Genomic DNA, 18,209 nt, shown 5'->3' on the forward strand with positions numbered 1-18,209 from the left:
ACTTCTTTAACTGGCCAGCGCTCACAGACATGTGCCTACAGTTTAGTGAATGTCCCCATTTAAGGTAATGAAGCTGACAGATAAGTGACCAGAGGCCCTCTGAGTTCTTGCAGCAGATGCTGTCACTGCCTTGCCCATATCCTCCTGTCCTTACCACTGTCATGCATACTGGCCTGGTTTCCGGAGGCTAGCACGCAAGCTTCTCTGTATAATGGCTTTCTCAGAGTCATCCCTCCTTTGTCACTTACACAAAAAGGCGGGAAGTACAGAGGAATTAATGTATCTTCTTCCCTGGGAGCTCCTCTCAACTGATGACTGATGGGACTTGATGTATGGATGCCCTAGCTCCCTTACTCCTTGTAGTGGACTAACACTTCTGTGCATGTTCTACACTGGTTCCCAGTTTCCCATGGGATTAAGTCCCCATTGTACACAATGGTAACTGGCTTGATAATGCCCACTATATTGGTTGCATAAGTTTCTCTCACTTTCCCACTCGTCTACCAGTGTTTTTTTTAAAAGATTTTATTTATTTATTTGAGAGAGAGTGAGGGAGAGCACAGGAGTAGGGGCATAGACAGAGGGAGAAGGAGACTCCCTACCGAGCAAGGGGCCCGATGTGGGACTCGATCCCGGGACCCAAGATCATGACTTGAGCCAAAGGCAGACACTGAACTGACTGAGCCACCCAGGTGCCCCTCTACTAGTATTTTTTTTTAATCTCCCAAATAAACTATTTGCAGTCAAGTCTTTGTCTCAGGATAGGCTTCTGGGGGCACAGAAATTGAAACATCTCCTCTCTAAACAGAAATAGCTTGAGTCATGCCCTGTTTGCTGCAATAAGATATGTGTGTTTGGGGGGAGGGTCCACATGTGACTCCCCACAGTCCAGCAACATACAAATAACACTCACAAACAAATTGCTGGAAGAGGGATGAAAGAACCTCACTAAATAAAAACTCACATTTGGAACAGGAGAGAGAGAGAACAGAAGTAGCCACCAGTTCACAGTGCAGCCTACCCCTCTCCAAGGCAGGAGCAGCGAGTGCTCTTGGCTTTGGCAGCAGACAACTTCCTTGTTCAGTCCATTTCACTGTCTCCGGGCTACTCTCTGTGCTCATCTCTCTTGTTCATTGTCCTCCATGGCCATTTCTAAAGGGTTTCTGGCATGGATTCCTCTTCTGAATTCTGTACAACATGAGCAGCTCATTTCCTGTCCATGTGAAATCTGAAGCCTGAGGATGCTCAAAGGTCACATCAGCCATACTAGTCTGATTATAAGACTCACCTGGAATGCTTATTGAATACATAAATTCCCAGCACTGCTTTTTACCTTTCTGAAGGAGAAGATCCTGGAGAGTTTTCTTTCCTGGATTTCCTAGAGAACAGAGCAAGAAGCAAAGGTTTCATGGTAGGGTCGTAATGGGAGGTGCTATCCCAAAGCAAAAGTTAGAGACAAGGGGAAGGAAGGAAAACAACTGAAAGGTGGTCTATTTTTGAGCTCACTGTAGTTGCTTAGTTACACAGGAGTCTTCTTTTTTTTTTTATTATAAAAGATTTTATTTATTTATTTGACAGACAGATCGTAAGTAGGCAGAGAGGCAGGCAAAGAAAGACGAAGGGAAGCAGGCTCGCTGTTTCACAGAGAGCCCGATGCGGGGCTCGATCCCAGAACCCTGGGATCATGACCTGAGCTGAAGGCAGAGGCTTTAACCCACTGAGCCACCCAGGTGCCCCATACACAGGAGTCTTCTTAAAAAGTTATGCAAACGCACCATATTTTGAAATGGTCCACCGTGCGGTGAAAGGGAAAGATTATTTGCTGGTTCCTTCCTCTCACCTTGCACTGGCCGAAGTTCACCTGTGGGGTGTTAACTCCCTCACAGCCTGGGATTCTTTCCCACTCTCCCCGAAGGGGAGGCCAAGTTCCTTGATGGACAGGTTCATGAAATCATGGTTGGTGGGAGAACAGCAACTTCCTCAAATGAGGAAATGCAGGCAGAGAACAGTTAATTCACAGGATTTGGAGGTTAAGGGATGATAGTCAAGATATTTAACAATTAATTAGTCAAGATAATTAACAATTAATGCATGGGCACAGTTGAGTGAGAAATTATTATAGGTATTATAGGGCAAAGAAAATGAATACTTATATTGATGATGTTAAATACCAAGATTCTCAGGCCAGGAGAAAGGAAATAGGAACATAAACTCCAAGAAGTTAAGTACAACTCTGTAGTCCTTTTGTTCTTTAATTTTAATTTTTTAAAGATTTTATTTATTTGAGAGAGAGAGAGAGAATGAGAGAGAGAGAAAGAACAAACATGGCGAGGGGAGGGTCAGAGGGAGAAGCAGACTCCCTGAGGAGCAGGGAGCCTGATGTGGGACTCGATCCTGGGACTCCAGGATCATGAACTGAGCCGAAGTCAGTCGCTTAAGCGACTGAGCCACCCAGATGCCCCTACTCCATAGTCCTTTAAAAAAATTATTTAATTAATCTCTGCCCCACAATGTGAAGTTTGAATTCATGACCCCAAGATCAAGAGTTGCATGCTCTTCTTACTGAGCCAGCCAGCCGGGTGCTCCATAACTCCGTAGTTCCAAATTTAAATTTGGGTATGAACCTTCAGTATGAACCTAAGTTATATTTTCTTTTAAAAACAAAAAAGATTATTTTCTAGCTCCATATACTTAAGATTTTATTTATTTATTTGAGAGAGAATGAGAGAGAGAGATCCTTAGCAGGGGTAAGGGTAGAGGGAGAAGCAGACTCCCCACTGAGTAGGGAACCCAATGTGGGACTTGATCCCAGGACTCTGGGACCATGACTTGAGCCAAAGGCAGATGCTTAACTGACTGAGCCACCCAGGCACCCTTGCTCTGTATACTTAAAAAAAAACCCAAACCACCAAGTCACTGGGAATGAGTACCCATAGCATCCAGATTGTGGTCTCTAAATAGTATTTTTCTCTAAAAGGAATCAAGGATACTTAAAGAAATGTCTGAGTTCTTATCTGGAGCAGAAAATGTATAAGAAGAACTTGAAACATCTTGTATTTGAAATAAAAAAATGAAACAGACAAACCTATAGAATATTACTGTAGGAAACAACCTTTAGCACATGGGAAAAGTTGAACATCAAAAAGAACAGTACTTCCAGTGAACTGAAAGACATCAAATATGTTGTTTGTGAATTCATGATGATATTCAAAACAATAAAAACTACAAAATGCTTTTGGTCAAGTTTGGAGGATGCCAGGCAATCATTTCATTATCCTGAATACTGCTACATAAAGGCAATAAGCACTTGTGCTTTTATTCCATGAACCATATCTCAGAGCAACTAAAGAGTTGAAAAGGGAATGCTATTCTTTATAGAACAATTACAGCTGATAAACATATAAAGGATGAAAGATTAAAATGAAATACTAGAAAAAAATAAAATGAAATACAAGAAATAATAAATATTAGAATTAAAATGAAATAACGGTTCCAGGCTAGCTCTCTCAAATACAATATTCTGTGATAAAGGAAAATTCTGTATTTGCATTGTTCAATGGAATAGGCAGTGTAGCTGTTGAGCACTTAAAATGTGGCTAGTGTGACTAAGGAATTAGATTTCTAATTTTGTTCAATTTTCATTGCATTTAAATAGCTGCATGTGGCTAGTTGCTATTGTATTGAACAGTACAGTTCTAGGGCATGATTATCTTTGGCTGCTGAAATCACTGGGCGAAAGACTGGTGGGGAATTTACAATGCAGAAATTAGAATTACTATCCCTGAATTTACTGATCCATCTTAAAAATCACAAAAAGAGACAAACAGACATTATGTCATCTGAGGTGATACAATGGTAAATATGTAACACTCCCCATGAAATATTCTTGCCAAAAATATCAAACCTAAATCTGATTCAGCTTCTAGATCTAATTACCAGTTTTGGAAATACACGGAATAGGAGCATATGATATACACCATAGCAAAAGAGATCAGCAAAACCTAGAATGTGGTAAACTCCTCAAGACAAACAATATGATTTTTTATGATAATCAAATAATTGTAGGGGTACCTGAGTGGCTCAGTCTGTTAAGCATCTGCCTTAGACTCAGGTCATGATCTTAGGATCCTGGGATGGATGCCCACATTGGGCTCAGTGCTCAGTGGGGAGCCTACTTTTCTCTCTGCCACCACCCCAACTGCTCATGCTCTCTCTCTTCTTTCTTATATAAATAAACAAAATCTTAAAAAAAAAAAAACAATTTTAAGGGAAAAGAAGTGGGAGGGGATGAAACCTATGGATGAGAGAGACTCTGTTTGGAACCAACTGTGTCTTCTCCTGGGTCCCCCAGAAAGCAGAATCTGTAGTAAAGCTATGTGCAAATATTTTATTGGAGAGACAGGAATGAGGGACAATAAGTGAAACAGAGGAGCACCAGAAGGCATGATCAAGTTGGCCACCATGAAGAGCGATTCCTTAATCCCACAACTTTGTGAGAAGTTACATATGCTGTGTCTTCAGACTGTTAATCTGCGCATGAAAGGGAAAGCAGTTGTCCACTGGTTCTCATCTTGGTTGGTCAAAGTTTGCTTCAGAGAGTTGTTTTTTTTTTTTTTAAAGATTTTGTTCATTTATTTGACAGAGAGAGAGAGATCACAAGCAGGCAGAGAGGCAGGCACAGACAGGGGGAGGAAGCAGGCTTCCTGCTGAGCAGAGAGCCCAATGCAGGGCCAACCCCAGGACCCTGTGATCATGACCTGAGCCGAAGGCAGAGGCTTAACCCACTGAGCCACCCAGGTGCCTGCTTCAGAGAGTTTTAAGACCCTGGCACTTTTGGGTCGGATATGCCAAGCAGATTTCTACAGTATTCCACACTGCAGCATTAAACAGAAGCCCTGAAGAAGGTCCAGGCTACACCTGCGTGCAGCTGGTTGGAGCCTGTGCAGGACTGATCTGGGCAGCAATGGCTGGATTAAGTGATGTGAGCCCAAGAGGATCTGGAGTTATGCACAGAGATGTTTGATAAAAACTATTTAAAAAAGAGAGAGAGGGCAAGCAGGAGAGGGATGAATTGGGGGAACTTGAATGCTATTGAATTTTGACTGGATATATCTGGTGACATTAAGGAATTATTGTTATATTATTGTTATTGTTATGTTGTTAACTTTTTGTATGCCTATGGTACAGTGCTTATGACATTTCTTCAAGGCTTATCTTTTATAAATCCATACTAGAGTATTTATACATGAAACAATACGATGTCTGGAATTTTCTTCAAAATAATGCAGTTTGTAAGGGGGAGTAGATGAAGGCACAGCTGAAACAAGATCGGCTGTGAGTTATGTGCTGGTTTTAAAAACATCCACTAACACTAATATTCCTCCCTTCCAAAAGCAGAATCTAATTTCTCTCCCCTTGAATGTGGATGGGACTTAGTGACTTAATGAGTACAATGTGGTGGAGGTGATCTTGTACGTCTTCCAAGACTGTTATAAAAGTCACTGCAACTTCCGCCTTCCTCTCTTTTGGCTCACTTGCTCTGGGGGAAGCCAGCTACCATGCTGTGAGGATGTTTCAGCTGCTCTGCAAAAAGGGCCAAGTGGCAAGAAACAGATGCTTCCTGGCAACACCTTCCCAGCCAGAGGTGAGGGTCACCTTGGAACAGATCCTTTAGCCCCAGCTAAGGCTGCAGATGTCTGCAGGCCAGGCCAACATGACTGCAACCTCATGACAGATCCTTAGCCAGAACAACTCTAAAGGTCTAAAATCCTGACTCTCAGAACTGTGCAACATCATCAATGTTCATTACTGCTTCAGTTTGCTAAGTTTGGGGGTAATTTGTTATACAGCAGTGGTCAAATGAAATAAGTTAATAATTGTTGAAGCTGGGTGTTGAGCTCATTGTACTCTTCTTATTTTGGTGTATGTTTGAGATTTTCCATGATAAATATCAAATACTGAGTTCCTGTATTATATTTGCATATAAATCCTTTCCAAGTGGATCAAAGACTATCTGAAAGAAAGCAAAAATTCCTAGTAAATTATCATCTTTGTTACCTCAAGGTAGGGAAGGATTTCTTAGGCCAGACATGAAAAGCATAGACTATCAAGAAAACATTGATAAGTTCATACATTGAAGATAAGAACTACTTATTGGATGATACTATAAAGAAAGTGAAAAGATAAGCCACAATCTGGAAAGTGTTGTTACATATACGATGAAAAAGATCTGGTTATATATGTGACTCCTACAAATCCGTAACAAAAAGATAGGCAATCCAATAGAAAAATGGGCAAAGGATATGAATGCTCAGTTCACAGAAGGGGAGACCTAATGGCCAATGAACAAATAAAAAACTGATCCACTGATCAGTAGTATCTGCTTCTCTGTATTGGTCCCCACAATGATTAACACTCCCTCTCCTAGCAGCCCTCAAAAATGGCTGACTGGAGTTGCTATATAAATACCCTCAAATACTCTAGCCTTCTTACCTCTCTGAGGCATGTGTCCTATTCCACTTCCCAGTTTCCCCTGTGGAATTCCCCCTGGAATTGTTCACACTAGTCACTGGCTTGATAACACAACTCTGTATTATTGACTGCCTTCCCTTCCCTGTCTCACTCCTGTACTCCACTCCCTGTTCCCTGGGATTACATCCCACATTAATCTTGAATTCTTGCCTCGGGGCTTTCTTCTGGGGGAACCCAAACTAGTATGAGTGTTCACGCTTCCTTGCCAGTATCAGACTGAGTCTGAGCCCTGGCAATTCTGTGGGAACTTTACACATGAAAAAAAGCTATAGCCTTGAAATGCATAGAGGAGAAAGGGGCCTCATGGCTTTAAGCCAGCCCTAAGGGTGGGGGGCCCACAGCATGGCCATAGGTATACTCTTCAAAGCTGCCCTAAGCCCAGAACTCTGCAGGTCTGCTTTCTTTCTGCCCTCTTTTAACCTTGTCCATAATCAGTGTCCTTGGCCCTGACTCGCTGAGGTTCATAGCTAAACTCTCTCTGTTGCTTGAGTCATTTTTGATATGCTGATCTGGCTTTAGACTGTTTAACTTGGTAAACACTGCAATCTGGGTCACAGGCCAGGTTTTTTTGGTGAGTTGGTTCTGTACACATGGTTATCTGCCCCCCTCCCCCACACTGGGGTTCTGGCCATGGTCATAGTACAAGTGAACACAAGAACCATTTCCCTGTAATGAAGGCTGCATTGCTGCCAGTGGCTTCTCAGATGATGGGGGTTGGTGCCAGTGGCTTGGCAGCAACATGAGATGGGGACCTCTGTGTGGGCACTAGGTATCTTGATCACAACGGTCTGTATCAGTGCCTTGGGCAAGCACTAGGAATAGAGATGGTGCTTCTGGCTGCACCAGAACGGTGAGCTTTGATGGGAATCAGCTTAGAGAGGAGTTGGCTTCACTATGAACCAAGGCAGGAAACAAGGCAATGGATATCCTCCATGGGTTTGCCACGTTGTCTCGGTTGTAATATCTTCTGTTATGGTGTTGGGTATGTGTATGGAGACTTCCAAACTCTTGTGGCCTATATTAATTACCTATTGCTGTGAGACAAATTGCCCCCAAATTTAGTAGCCTACAACAATTTATTATCCTTACAGTTTTTGTGGGTCAGAAATTCAAGAACAGCTTGACTAGGCAATTCTGGCTCAGGGTCTTTTGTGAGGTCTCAGTTAAAATGTTGGCCAGGACTGCCGTCACCTGAAGCCTTGATGGGCGAAAGGATCCATTTTCAGGTTGACTTTCACATGTTTGGTAAGTATGTGCTAGTTCTTGGTGGCAGGCCCTAGTTCCTCCCCACCTGTGCCTCTCCATGGGCTGTTCAAGCGTCCTCCTGACGTGATGGCTGGTTTCCTCCAAAGCAAGTGGAGAGGGACAGGGAGGAGAGGGAGAGGGGGAGGGAGAGGAAGAATAGGAGGAGCTATCCTGTGTATGACCGAGCCTCAGAAGTCACGTAGCATAATTCTACCACATCCTTATTTGTTAGAAGAGAGTCACGAAGTCTGACCTCTATTTTACAGAGGAATTAAACTCTAAATTTTAATGAGAATATTAAAGAATTTGCAGCTTTTTTTTTAAAGCACCATATTGCTTCTACTTTAAAGCTAACTATAACTTGGATTATAAGGTCTTTTCCAGCTTCTATTTCTGACTAACTTCATTTTTCTATTCTTTACTTATGTAAGCAGTAAGATTTAAGTCATCAGTTGGGGATATAGTATGGTCAACTTCTACTTCTTTAATTAATAACTAGAATGCTTGTCTGTTCCTCAATCCCTCTCTCCTTTCTAGTGAATTACCTAAGAAACCTGAGGCTTAATTCAGTCTAAAGTGGCCATTCCAATTTTCAAGTCGGCTGAGCCAGCGCTGTATAGTTAACCTGTGAAAAGGAAGACATTTGGAGACGACCCTGATTGACAGGCTGTCCTGCTCATCTCCAGGGATGTGGTACACAGAAATACTCCCAGGTATGGTGGTCATGAAAATGCATGGCTCAGCTCTCCTGTTGGGGGGAGTGTCATTGACTAGAAACCCAGCTGCTGCCCCTCTGGTTCTGCCACTGCTTTTGTGCTGGCTGGTGCAGACCCATTCCTGAGACATGCACGCTGACTCCAGCTAGCAACTCTGGCCCCAGTAATCCCCTTTGGCCTAGACAAGCCTTTTTCAGAACTGCACCACAGTCTTAGACTCTTCCTAACCAGTCTTTCCTCCCCACTTCCCCTCACAGCTGTTGGATTTTCTTTCAGTCTGAATCTTCTCCTTGCTTTTCCCTCTTTCCTTCCTTTTTATCCCTCTCAGATATTTCTCCTAGTAAGTCTCTTGCAGGTCTGTTTGGACATTTATTGATCTCCCAGGCATACACAGTGCTGGAGTTGGTTCCCACTGGCTTGGGAGAGTAGGTCTGTGTATCTTCCTGATTCTATAGTGACATCATGTTGGTAGCTTGAAATAGGCCATGGTGGGAGTATTTACACACAGAAATCAACAAATGCTACCTATGAGGGTGTTTTCCTCCATGGGAGCTGGTTGATAAACATTTATCAGTATACCTCTGGTGTATACCCAACAGAAATGTGTATGTATGCTCACCTAGAGACTTGTACTGGATTCTTAGGCTGTTCATAGCATCATTAATCATAGTTGCCTCAAACTGGAAACTGCCCAAATGTCCATCAGCAGAAGGACAGATAAATAAACTGTCATATTACGGCATATATACGTTTAACTAGTAGAATATAAAAATAAAAACAAGGGGCACCTGGGTGGCTCAGGCAGTTAAGCATCTGCTTTCAGCTCAGGTCATGATCTCAGGGTCCTGGGACTGAGCCCATGTCAGGCTCCCTGCTCAGTGGGAAGTCTGCTTCTCCCACTTCCTCTGCCCCGTGGCTTGTGCTCTCTATCTCAAATAAATAAATAAAATCTTTGAAAAAAGTAAAATTAAAAAAGATCCAAATTATTTATACAACAATATAGATGAATTTCACAAACATAATGCTGAATGAAAGAACCTAGACACAAAAGACTCCATACTGTAGTATTGCATTTATATAAAGTGGAAAACTGGCAGAAAGAGTCCATAATGTAACAAGTTAGCAGAGTGGCTCCTGCATGGACATAGTGACTAGGAGGGTCCAAGAGGGATCCTATGAATTAATTTTTGACCAAGGCCCTAGTCATATGTTTACATAAAAAAATTCATTGAGCTATATATGGATGATCTCTTCACTTTTCTGTATACATGTTATACTTCAACAGAGAGTTTATTAAAAAAATTATATATAATTAGATATTCCATAAAGGCAGTGATTTAAAAAAATAAAAAAATTTAAGGGCACTTGGGTGGCTCAGTTGGTTAAGTGTCTGATTCCTGATTTCAGCTCAGGTCATGATCTCAGTCATCTTTGGATGGAACCCTGCATCAGGCTCTGTGCTGGGTGTGGAGCCTGCTTAAGATACTCTCTCTCCCTCTCCATCTGCACCTCCTACATTCAATGTGGGGTTTGAAATTACAACCCCAAGATCAGGAGTTGCATGCTCCACTGACTGAGCTGGCCAGGTGCTCCTGAGTAATATTTTTTATATATATGTGTGTGTATATATTTATACACACATATATTTATACAGATGAACAGACAAAACATTATATATATATATACATGTATATGTATATGTGTGTGTGTGTGTATACACATATCACCCCATGATATATATATATACACACACACACACATATACATGTGTATATATATATATACACACACACACACACACATATACATATACATGTGTGTGTGTATATATATATATATATATATATAATGTTTTGTCTGTTCATCTGTTGATGGACATTTAGGTTGCTTCCACCTCTTGGCTATTGTGAATAATGCTACAGTGAATATGTGTGTACAAATATCTCTTCAAGATCCTGCTTTCAATTATTTTGGATATATATCCACAAGTGGCATTGTCGGATCATATGATACTTTTTTTTTTTTTTTACAGTGGGCTCCACGCCCAGTGTGGAGCTTGAACTCACAACCCTGAGATCAATAGTTGCATGCTCTACCGACTGAGTCAGCCAGGCACCCCATGATAATTCCTTTTTTTTTTTTTAATGTTTGGAACTGTCAAACTGTTTTCCACAGTGCACTACCATTCCCACTAATACACAACAGTTCCAGTTTCTCCATATTCTTGCCATTTGTTATTTTCTATTTTGTTTTGATAGTAGTCATCCTAATGAGTGTGAAGAAAGGAAGAGATTTTTATATGCTTTTTTACTGTTGCCTCCACAGAGGCTAGATCAGTCTCTGGTATATAGTAGCCACTCAATAAATACTAGTTGTAGAAGTGAGTGAATTGAATGAGTTGAGATCCTGTATAGGGTTGTGTAGTGGGCTGAATAGCGGCTCTCCAAAAGATATGTCCATATCCTAATCCCCAGAACCTATGAATATTGCCATATTTGGGCAAAGGGTCTTTGCAGATGTAATTAATTAAGGATCTTGAGATGAGAAGATCATCCTAAATTATCCAGATGGGCCCTAAATCCAATGACAAGTGTCCTTATAAGAGACACACACAGGAGAAGACAATATAGAGGAGAGGGCAATGTGATGACAAAGGGAGACACTGGAGTGATGTGGCCACAAGCTAAGAAGGCCAAAGAATGCCAACTTCCATCAGAAGCTGGAACAGGAAGGATTCTCCCCTAGAGTTTCCAGAGGGAATGAGCCCTGCTGACACTCTGATTTTAGACCTCTTGTCTCCAGAAGCGTGACAGAATAAATTTCCGTTGGTTTTTGTTTTTGCCACTGAGTTTATGGTAATTTGTTACAACAGTTACAGGAAACTTAGGAAGGCCAGTTGTCTTTTAGCTCTATTACTGTTTTTTTTTCTTTTTTAAAAAGATTTTATTTATCTGTTTTCTTTTTTTTTTTTTTTAAGATTTTGCTTATTTATTTGACAGACAAGAGATCACAAGTAGGCAGGGAGGCAGGCAGAGAGAGAGGGGGAAGCAGGCTTCCCGCTGAGCAGAGAGCCTGATCATGACCTGAGCCGAAGGCAGAGGCTTTAACCCACTGAGCCACCCAGGCGCCCGTCTATTACTGTTTTCATAATATCTATGCACAGGAGAAAACTTTTGGTTCTCTACTGTAGAAATCTGAGAGCTACGGCATGCGTCCAACTCATCTAACAGAAAGTTCAAGTTCTCTGCCTTTAAATTGGTGATCTCCTCTCAAGATCGGGTCTTGTCCTTCACGTTGATATCAAGGCCATTTCTTATATTTGTGGGGCTTGCCTATGGCGGCCACCAGGAACTCAGCCAACAGCTAAGGTGGCTAACCCTGTGCTCCTAGATCAAGGATCCCTAAACATGTTCCTGTACAGCCTGCCAAGGACTGTTGGGATTTTTATATTTGTAAGTTGACCTATCCCTCACAAGGAAGTTGCTACCCAGTGGAACTTCCTTCTTACCTAAAACCCTCCCAGTTGTGTTTATTCCAAACCCTCAAGATCAACCTTCTTCACAGGCCATATAGTATCTTATATGTTAGGTAAGATCCTGATATCTATAATCAGAGAATTGCTTTGTTCCATGCAGACTGAAAGTGTAAGAAGATCTCTGACATACGAAAAAATGTTGATGTTTCAAATAGTGCAGACGAGGTCCGTGATACTCAGGGAAGGTCAGACAGCTGATAAGATAGATCTTACTGGGGCAGCATTCATCCTTGCAACTGAGTGCTCATAGATATCCGTTGTATATGGTAGACTGATGCCTCCCCTAAGCTTCCTTTATTGGATCCTTTTTACAGCTGTGCGTGCTGGCTAGCTGCTAAATGAGATATATATACAAAACATGGCTCTCTGACTTCAAGGTGGAATCAGCTCTATGATATAATCCATGTCCCAAGGCTCTCCATAGGATCAGGCTGAAGCTTGACTCCAGATAAGACCACATCCTGGCTTAGCTCCCTTCCCTGTTCTGTTCTGCTTCCTTTATTGCCTTTCTCCAGAAAACACTCTCATAAAAAATTATGTACTCAAATTATGCTTCAGTCTCTGCTTGTCAGGAAACTGACCTAAGACAACACGTGAGTAAAAGCCAAAAAACTGTAGAACCATCCATGTCCCTGACCTGGAGACAAAGCAAAGATATAGAAAATGAGGACATGAAATCAGAGAGAGCAAAGGGCCACACGAACAGAGAGAATGCCTTTCTTGAGTGGGAAAAAAAAAAAAAGAGCAGAGGTAACGTCAAACTATCCTAGTGGATACAAACCTCCTTGGGCATGTAGTTAGAGCAGTTCCAGGAATTCTTTGCTACAGACATTAAAATTTCCAGGTGGAGGTGGTTCAGTTTTGCTCTGGGGAATAAAGGAAAAGGTTGGTTCCACTTCTGGCCTAGAGGAGTAGGGCGAGCAGTGTCTCCTACAGCCAGGTCATGGTTTCATGTGAACCATCTCCATCTGACTGGGTCCTTGCGAGACAGGAGGGCCATGTCTTCCATTTCCCTACCTCATCCTACACAGTCCTTGTAGGATACTGTAGCCAAAACCACCTGGAAACCAGAATGCCAGTGGTAGGGCCTAGACCAAACAATACATTTCACACAGGAATAGGAAGGATGTGTGGGTGTAGAGCCGGGGTGAGGCTGGAGGCTGGGGTGCTGCTAAGCTTCACGAGGCTTGAAGTGGTTGCCCAGGAAGGTAGGTCAGGACCTGGGCATGAGGGTGGGGGTATATCCTAGAATCAGAATTCTGTGTTCTACGGTAAAGCTGAAAGTCTCCACAGGTATATGAGGGTATTTCTTGGTTTTCCAGGGAGTGTAGAGTGCTCAAACTCTGAGGTGGCTGCCACAGGAATATTCTTCACAACACAAGGATTGTGTCAGACAATGTTCTGGTTATCTATTGCTGGGTGGCAAACTGCTCTAAAACTTAGAGGCTTAAACCAGCAGCCAAGCTATCATTTCTTAGGATTTTGGAAAAGGCACAGTGGGAAAGACTTACCTCTGTTTTAGGTAATGAGGAACAGCTCAGATGGCTTCTCCCCTCAATGACTGGTCCCTCAGCAGGGATTCATCAGTGTTCATCTGAGTTCATCAGGGTTCATCAGGATTCATGTGTCTGGGACCTCAGTTCTTGGTGATAACTGGGTCCTTACTTTTCCTCCATGTAGTCTCAGGGCTTTTGCCTCTCCATGTGGTGGTCTCTGTGTGCCATCTTTCTACAGCAAGGTGGAAGAGGGGGAGCAGCTCAGGATTATAATGAGCTTGAAATCAAGGTTACCAGGTATTCTCAAAGCTCATCTCTGTAATTGGCACAGTCACTTCTACACATTCTTCCATTGGTTAAATCAAGTCACAGGTCCAGTCCAGGTTCCAGGGTCGACCAACACATAAGGTTATACTGTGAGGAGGCAGGTTTCAGGGGGGCCACCAAAGTAACAAACTACCTGACAAGAATGGCTCTAGGAGCAGATGTGTGTGGGCTGAGGGTGCTCCAATTCCTAATTTTATGCCGGCTTCTCTTCAGAGAGGTTTGAGAACAAGGAGTGGGGTTGTAAGGTAGCCCCACACTTCCTCCACATTATTAAAGGTGGGGGGTTTGGTTGGCCACTGAATCAGCCTGAATCAAGAAAGGCCGGGCTCTGTGTGTCTTCACTCTGTCTAGAGGCATTTATTGCGCATAGCCTATGCACTGGTTCTTAACACACGTGTTACTTCGTTATCCCTACTTTACAGAGGAGAAAGCGAAGCCTGGAACACAGCACTCCTTCAACAGTACAGCACACCACCGTACACACAACGAAGACTCCTAGGCCCTTTCTGCCCCGCAGGTAGAGTCGGGGCAGGGCCGGGGTTTCCGGGAGGGCAGAGCTCAACAGGGTCGCCTACCAAGTAGAGCGGATGGCTCCCACGCAGCCAACGGGAAGAGGACGCATCAGGGATGCTAACCTGTCACCGCCCGGCCGCGCGAAGGGCAAAACTGGAGTGCTAAGGCTCCTTGAACCCGAGGAGGTAGGGGTCTCAAAAACCTGCATATTCCCTGCCTGAGACCCGCCTCCAGGGCCCGAGGTGCAGGAGGAGCGCCCGCGCGCCGCGCCCCGCCCACGCACGCACGCATCGCCCCGCCTGCCCTGCCGCGCAGCTCTGGCCCCGCCCTCAGGATTGACCGCCCGAGCCACCGTCCGCACAGCCCCGCCCCGCACGGCCAGGCAAAGCGGAGCCGGCCGTGCGGTGTGTGTGTATGTGTTCGCGGGGCGCCGTTTCAGCCCCGGGAAGATGGTGGCGGTGGCGGCGGCGACTCAGGCGAGGCTGAGGAGGAGAACGGCGGCGACGACAGCGCCTGCGGGCAGGAACGGCGGGCAGCGCCGGGACTGGGACGCGACCGGGGCTGGGAGGCCGGGGCTGGGGGCCGGGCTGCGCCTCCCGCGGCGGCTGCTGCTGCTGCTGCTGCTGCTCCCGCCGCTGCTGCTGCTGCCCTGGGCGGCCGAGGCCGCGGCGGCGGCGGCGGCGGTGTCGGGCTCAGCCGCAGCCGAGGCCAAGGAATGTGACCGACCCTGTGTCAACGGCGGCCGCTGCAACCCTGGCACCGGCCAGTGCGTCTGCCCCGCTGGCTGGGTGGGCGAGCAATGCCAGCACTGCGGGGGCCGCTTCAGGTGAGTGGGGGGTGGTGTTGGAGGGTCGGGCCCAGAGGGAGGCTGAGGCTATGGGGCGCGCGAGATGGTTCCAGGCCGGAGGCAGATGCCGGACAGAAAGTGGGGAGGGTAGGGCCGCCCCACGGTGTTTGAGGACCATTTGCTCCCGAGGAGATTATTGTCTCTGGCCTAGGGTCCTCTTGTACGGTGAGATGAACAGATTCGAGGCAAGGGTGGAGGCACCCCAGAGAGGTTTGGGTGCGGCGGGTACAGGAGAAGAAAGCTCAGGGTCCCAAAGAGTATCAAAGCCAGTCCCTGAAACTGGGCCTCTTTCGGATGAATAAACGAGGTATACAGGAAAAGATGAGAGAGCTAGTCTTACTTAAACACTTCCTTTTAACATCCCCTTGTTCCCTAGGGCCTGATGAATTACCCAACTCATTGGAGATTTAGGGTACTCAGAAGAAACAGGGCCCTGGAAGTGATTTGTTGGCTCAAGATAGAGGGGAGAGGTTAGGTTAGGATTGTGAGATATCAGAGATAGAAGAAGGAGTGGTTGTTGGATAGAGGAAAGTGAGGAAACTAGCCTTTTGAAGCTCACTAGAGGCAGCTGATTGGAACAGGGTGGAGAGGGCATAGAAGGAGGTTCTTGTTTGCCCTGGTTTCTGGAGAATATGGAGTTCTGAGTTGGCCTGGTTTGGGACAGTACCTCCTGGAGAGATCATTAAATCATTCATTAATAGTCATCTATTATTTGCTTTAATTGTGGAAGGATTTCCAGGTAATACACATGAACAAATAGATTAGCTAGACTTTGGCCTAGTCCACATGGAGTTTGGAATACAGCAAGAGAAAGATAGGTACACAAATGACCCTAGTCATAAGGACTACAGAGTCATTCATGCCTTTGGCAGGTTTTAGGAAAGACTTTTGATGTTAGCTGTGGAGGAGTGGGGAAATACCGAGACCCAGACAGACAGGGTCCCTCCTCTTAGGGATCTTACATTCTAGGAGGAGGGGGACACAGGCAGTTAATTGGTAAATAAGCAAATAAATAAAGAAATAAATGAACAAGATAATTTCAGATAACAATGCTGTCAAGAAAATAAAACAGGACAGCCTGATAGAGAATTATAACCAGTGAGTTTCTCCTAAAGTTTTAGGAGAAACCTCTCATTTGAAGTGACATTTGATCTGACCTGAATGAGACCATGGAGAACCTGTGGGAATTCAGGGAGGGAGGTTGTGACTAGCTGTGGGAATGCAAGGAAGACTTCCAGGAGAAAGTGACATTGGATTTGAGCATTTGAAGCAAGTAGGCTTTGGAACTATGTAGCTGGGGAAAAAATTCCAGATGGGAGGAAGGTTGCAAACAAAATTGTGGAGGTTTGGAATGGTAGAATTGTAGACGCATATAATGTCAGTTTTTCAGGGGGAGAACTCAGACAACATTGAGGAGCTGAGCACTTTATTGTGATGGAGAAACCAGGTGCTTTCAAGACCAGTGTGTAGTGCATCTTGGGATGTAACTTACTTAGGGTATTGTGATTTATGAATTACATTAGCCTACATATATTTGTCGAGGGCTGCTCTGGAGTAAATTGTGAGATACAGTGGCAAATAAGACCGATACAGTCCAACTCTTGTGGAGCTTATATTCTAGCTTGGGAGTAAGAAATCTAATAATCAATTTATTAGTATTTTGCTTGAGTCTGTGGAGGCAAAGGACAGGGGCAAACAGAGGACTTGACTTAGTTTAGAATGTTAAGACTAGTGGCTGAGTAAGTGACCTTTGAGTTGGGATCTGAGGGGTAGGATAGCACTACCTACGTGAGGGGTGGGGTGCTAAGGGGCCAGCATGTACAGAGGCTTGGGGATGAGGGGCATCATGCAAGCTGAAGAGAAGGCTGGATAGCTGAGGCAGAGAGTAAACGAGAACATGGCAAGACTGGAGAGATGGGGGAGCCAGGCCATGTGAAGCCCTGTAGGTTGGGTTGAGAATTTTGACCTTTAGCTCTTGAGCAGTAGAATGGCACAGTTAACTTGCATTTTCATGACATTATAGGCTTTTAGATGGGAGCCAGAGCAGGAACGGCCTTGAAGTTAAGACCACGAGAACATTTTGAATTTGAGGTGCTTCTAGAAGCAAGTGAATAGTTGGTTGTGTCAGATGAGAACCCTTTAAGTTCTAAGAAGGCAGTGGGGGCCCAGAGGGTGTAGAGGGACATGCATAGCAAGATCAGTCCGTACTATCCAGAGTAGGTGGACTCATTGTAAGCATGAGAGGTGGGGGGAAACTGGGTGTGAGGTGTTGGGCAGGGTCCAGACGGCAGTAATGAGAACCTAGGATAGGCTGTGGGGATGGAGGCAGGGTGCGTCCTAGCTGGTATTGCAGAGGTAAAAGACAGGTCTTGATTTGAGACTGGTTTGTTCTTGGGAGGGAGAGGGTTGGTGAGGGAAAGAAAACTAGATCCTATCTTGGGTGGCTGAGCGGATAGTAATACCATTAACAGACACAGGGACACAGGAGGAGCAGGTTTTCTACACTGAGATTAGGTGCTCTCAGGGTATCTACTTGGCAGGACAGGTGTAAGTGTTGGAGGTCATCTGGATATAGAGGGACACAGCCAGGGAGAAAGAGCAGGTCTCTCTCATCCAAAAGATCGGAGAAGAGCCACTTGTTATGGGGAATAAGCAGTCATGACACTGGTTGTCTCAGATGGAGTCATGCATGAGTGAAGGGGCTCCCCTGGTTATCGTGGATGCTCCATTTAAGCGGGTTCAAGTTGGTGGCAGTGCTGTTTCCTGGGCAAACAGTTATGACTTTGGTCCTGATGACTCTGGTATATTTTGTGGGCTTCTGGAATTTGCATTTTTTAAAATGAATGTAAGAGGAACTTAATGTCTCTGGCCTTTTAAAAAAACTTTCATTAAATTGTTAGTGGAAGGATTATTTTAGGGAAAGACTGAAATGTTGATTTTGATTATAGTGGTACATATCTTCATTTAACTCACAGACCTCTTTGTTATTAAACGAAGAG

The 18,209-nt window shown here is 44.4% G+C and overlaps 1 protein-coding gene and 1 long non-coding RNA gene across 6 annotated transcripts in view; one reads left to right on the top strand and one right to left on the bottom strand.

Annotated features, from left to right (window-relative positions):
* LOC308349303 overlaps window positions 1-14,278 on the bottom strand; it is a 29,258-nt gene extending 14,980 nt beyond the window's left edge. The window contains exons 1-2 of the long non-coding RNA XR_013967437.1: window positions 13,539-14,278; window positions 1,289-1,378 (exon numbers count right to left, since the gene is read on the bottom strand). This is a non-coding gene — a long non-coding RNA (uncharacterized lncRNA). The remainder of the gene's footprint in view (window positions 1-1,288; window positions 1,379-13,538) is intronic.
* A 463-nt stretch (window positions 14,279-14,741) lies between these two features.
* Window positions 14,742-18,209, top strand: part of ATRN (attractin) — a 157,121-nt gene continuing 153,653 nt past the window's right edge. For all 5 annotated transcript variants that reach the window (XM_080813911.1, XM_080813912.1, XM_080813915.1 and 2 more), the window contains exon 1: window positions 14,742-15,189. In XM_080813911.1, coding sequence (XP_080670037.1) covers window positions 14,813-15,189 — 377 coding nt within the window. In that variant the 5' untranslated portion in view covers window positions 14,742-14,812. The remainder of the gene's footprint in view (window positions 15,190-18,209) is intronic.

The sequence above is a fragment of the Martes martes genome, assembly GCF_963455335.1.
Source record: "Martes martes genome assembly, chromosome: 9".
Lineage (NCBI taxonomy): Eukaryota > Metazoa > Chordata > Mammalia > Carnivora > Mustelidae > Martes > Martes martes.